Below are 3320 nucleotides of genomic sequence, written 5' to 3'. Positions count from 1 at the left end.
AACTCTTTCTTGATAGATTTTGTTAATTTAGTATATACTCTCTTCATTAATAAGTGCTTTGTATTACTGAGAATTCGTGTTTTTTACATACTCGTAACCCTCTATAATCCTTAAAGTTTGTTTTCATTTTTAATTTTACTTTGTTATTATTTACATGTTATAACGTGATTTTAAAAAAAAAGTTACTCCGTAATTACTAATTTTATATTTTTTTAGATTAAAAAAGTATTTTATTGGGCCGAAACCTTTCACAAATCAAGACATTTGTAAAAATCGTTACAAACCAATCGAGTAATCCACACCCCACTGTTGACCAAAAGACCCACCACAGTTCCTAGCCATATTTCCTTCCCATCATCTCTCCATCTTCCTCCTTAACTTCCCCTTTCACTCTCTCACTTTCTCTCTCTTCTTTCTCTCTCTTCTTTCTGTCTCCTCTCTTTCACTCACTTCTACTCGTATTTAAAACTAACACCACCCACCCTTTTCTTAAACCATCTCCATTTCTTCGAGCCCCAAAGGGTCTTTCTCTCTTCCATCTCACTCCCAGATCTGGTAAGTGAGATTTTTCTTTGTGTTTTTGGCTTTGATTTGAGGTTTTTTGTGTGTCAATCTGCTTTGATTTGAGTATTTTCTGATTTATTTTGTGTTTTTGCAGATTTTTGAAATCTTTCATTTGGTTGGTTGGTGCGGTTGGTTGCTGGATCTGGTCAGGAAAAAGGGCTTAAAAAAACTGGGTAAATTTGTCGATTTTGGCTGAGTTATACTAGTAATTTGTTCTTGTTGTGATTTTGGTGGAGATCTGAGGTTTATTGTTCTGGGTTTTGTTTTAGTGGTCTTGAAAGTGTGAGTTTGATGATTTGATGCTTTAGAAATTGGTTATATTTTGGTTAGATCTGAAATTAGTTTGTTAAAGAGGAAGAAAGAGGTTTTATTTGAAAGAGATTATAGTCAGTTTTTGATAAATTTAGCTTCAGAAAGAGGAGGTTAATTGTCAGTGATTTGGTGAAATTTGTGTGTATTTTGTCTGCTGTTTGAAATGGAAACCCTTGTAGTTGTAGCACAGCACAGGAATCAATACTACAGTGGTAGGGTAAAGGGTGGGTGTGGCTCATCACCTTCTGGAGGGTTTAGGGATATCAATTGTAGGGCATTTGAATCTGGGATGGGCTTACTTCCCAGCCCTTTTAAGGGTTACGGTTCTCCGGTGATGAACCGGGGTTTTGTGTCCCCTAAAGTTCAAACCCCATGTGCTAAGATTGGTGGGAAACCGATGAGTGAGGATAGTAAGACCTCGAAAAGATTGGTGAGGAGTAGCCCGATCCCTATAAAGTTGAAGGGGGATGGTAAGAAGGGGACACCATCAAGGGAAAGTCTGTCCTTTTCGGAGTTATGGGCAGGACCTGCTTATTCGAACTCACCTCCTCCGAGTTCTCTGCCCATGCCCAAGTTCTCTATGAAACCTAAGAGGACTGTGTCACTTGAGTTGCCTGCCTTGGAGTCTGATCTGAACTTGCCACCAATGCCTAAGTCAGCCCCGGCTTCCCCGAGTAGAGAATCTGCTCGCTCGCCCTTCAGTTTCCTCCGTGATGATGACTCTGCTACTAAGACTCTTCGTCGAATCCTCAATCTTGATATTGCTGATGATTGAGTGGAGGCTGGGGTGTTAACTAGTAGTATCGTAGATGTGTATATACAGGGAAATAAATTGCCTTTCAGTTAGGCTAGTTTGATGTTTAGTAGCTATGGTAGACAAGGCACAAGATCACAGTTGCAGCTGGTAGTCAACAGGCTCTGGGGTTCCTTACTGTTTTGTGGTGGTTCGTATAGTTTTGGTGTTTGTTTGTAGAAAGAAGTATGTTGTGGAGGGAGTGTCGCATTGGTGGATGATTAAATCTCTCTGAAACTTTCAGAGGCAGAAGAAGAACAAAAGACGTGACAATTTATTCCATGTCAATATGACGTGGGTGAATTAGTAACCCATTTGTCCATTGGACTTGTGAAGGGCAATATTTTCAGCTTGGTTATCTTGATCGTGCCAAGTATAGATTAGTTCCCTCATCTAATGTACCTCAAGTTTCTCTGATCATTACTCTTAGCTGTAGTTTTGAAATCTAACATTTCTGTGTATACTGTAGAGAATTAGACTCCTGAACATACTGACTCCTTTGATCTCGACTTTCTTCTTATACTTTTTTTTTTTTTTTTTTTTTTTCAATCAAAGATCGTCTCTTCTTCTTCATCTTTTACTCCTAGGCTTATTAGTTATCTTAACTCTTTAGCCTCTTACCTTTACTTCTCATTCCAATATTTTCTTTGCTATTCTAAAAATAGTTTCTTCACTATCTTGCTCCTTTTCTTTTCTGCTTCTAGTTAGCTTCTGACTCTAGTTAACAGTAGTGTCAGATCATCCGTGCTGGCCTTCTTTACTGGTTTTTTGAGAGGTAAAGATGGCACAGCACTAAGAAATAGCTTGTAGTTGTGTTCTCTCTTCTGCAGAGCTTCTTTATGTTGCCTCTGTCGCAATTCCTTCCTCAATATCTAGCTTTTCAGTCTTTCTTAACAGGAGATGCTTCCTTTCTTTCTTCATCTGGCTTGTGGCAATCTGAAGCTTTGTTAAAGGTAAGATAAACGGTTTAATCAAATCCTTTTTTGGTTATGTAATTTTACTTTTAAGATGTGGGATTGATTGCTTTCTCTCTTTTCTTGTGCAGTTGAATGGATCAGTCAGTGAAGGATTTGGAGTTCTGCTTTTGACTGGTGCATCTGCTCTGTTAGTATGCTTCTATGTAGATCACTTTGTGGAACCGTCTGTTGTGCTCTTGCTGTTTTGGCAGTTGTCTTGTGTACTAGTGTATCTAATTTGTGTTTTGGACTATTTATGTTTCATTTTCAGTCGAGCATCTGTGTAGACCTTTTCCCTCATCGTTGTGGGTTAAGCATCGTTGTAGACTCTTGGTTTTTCTTTAACAATTCAGATGTTTTTTTATTTCCATTTGGCTTGAGTTTGTTGATTCTGATAAATATACCCTGTTATACCATGCTCTGTCTTAAATATGTATGGCACATTGGCACTGTTACTATGTTTCATTTTGCACAGAAACTGGTGTAGTGGTGTACACAAAATATGGAATGTTTTTTTTTTTTTTTAAAAGAGAAATGATGTTTATATAAGCATCTACCTTCTGAACTCTTGCTTAGGCCCGTTTATTAGTAACGTGCTTAAGCCTCTTTTTTAGTGTTAAAGAATGAATTTTGTAAGTTAAATAGAGCTTGGAGTATATCGTAAGATATAGATCTATCACATCACTACAATCCTT

At 37.7% G+C, this 3320-nt stretch overlaps 1 protein-coding gene across 1 annotated transcript; it reads left to right on the top strand.

The window, feature by feature from the left end:
* Positions 1 to 365: 365 nt before the first annotated feature.
* LOC145567172 (uncharacterized) lies at positions 366 to 3041 on the top strand. Its single transcript, XM_081626406.1, has 3 exons — positions 366 to 555; positions 659 to 2622; positions 2715 to 3041. The coding sequence occupies exon 2, from the start codon at positions 1040 to 1042 to the stop codon at positions 1649 to 1651; it is 612 nt and encodes a 203-aa protein (XP_081482532.1). The 5' UTR covers positions 366 to 555; positions 659 to 1039; the 3' UTR covers positions 1652 to 2622; positions 2715 to 3041.
* Positions 3042 to 3320: the final 279 nt, after the last annotated feature.

Source organism: Chenopodium album, chromosome 11, assembly GCF_948465745.1.
Source record: "Chenopodium album chromosome 11, dcCheAlbu1.1, whole genome shotgun sequence".
Lineage (NCBI taxonomy): Eukaryota > Viridiplantae > Streptophyta > Magnoliopsida > Caryophyllales > Amaranthaceae > Chenopodium > Chenopodium album.
Note: the sequence above shows the minus strand (reverse complement) of the source record. Positions and strands in the feature narration are given on the sequence as shown.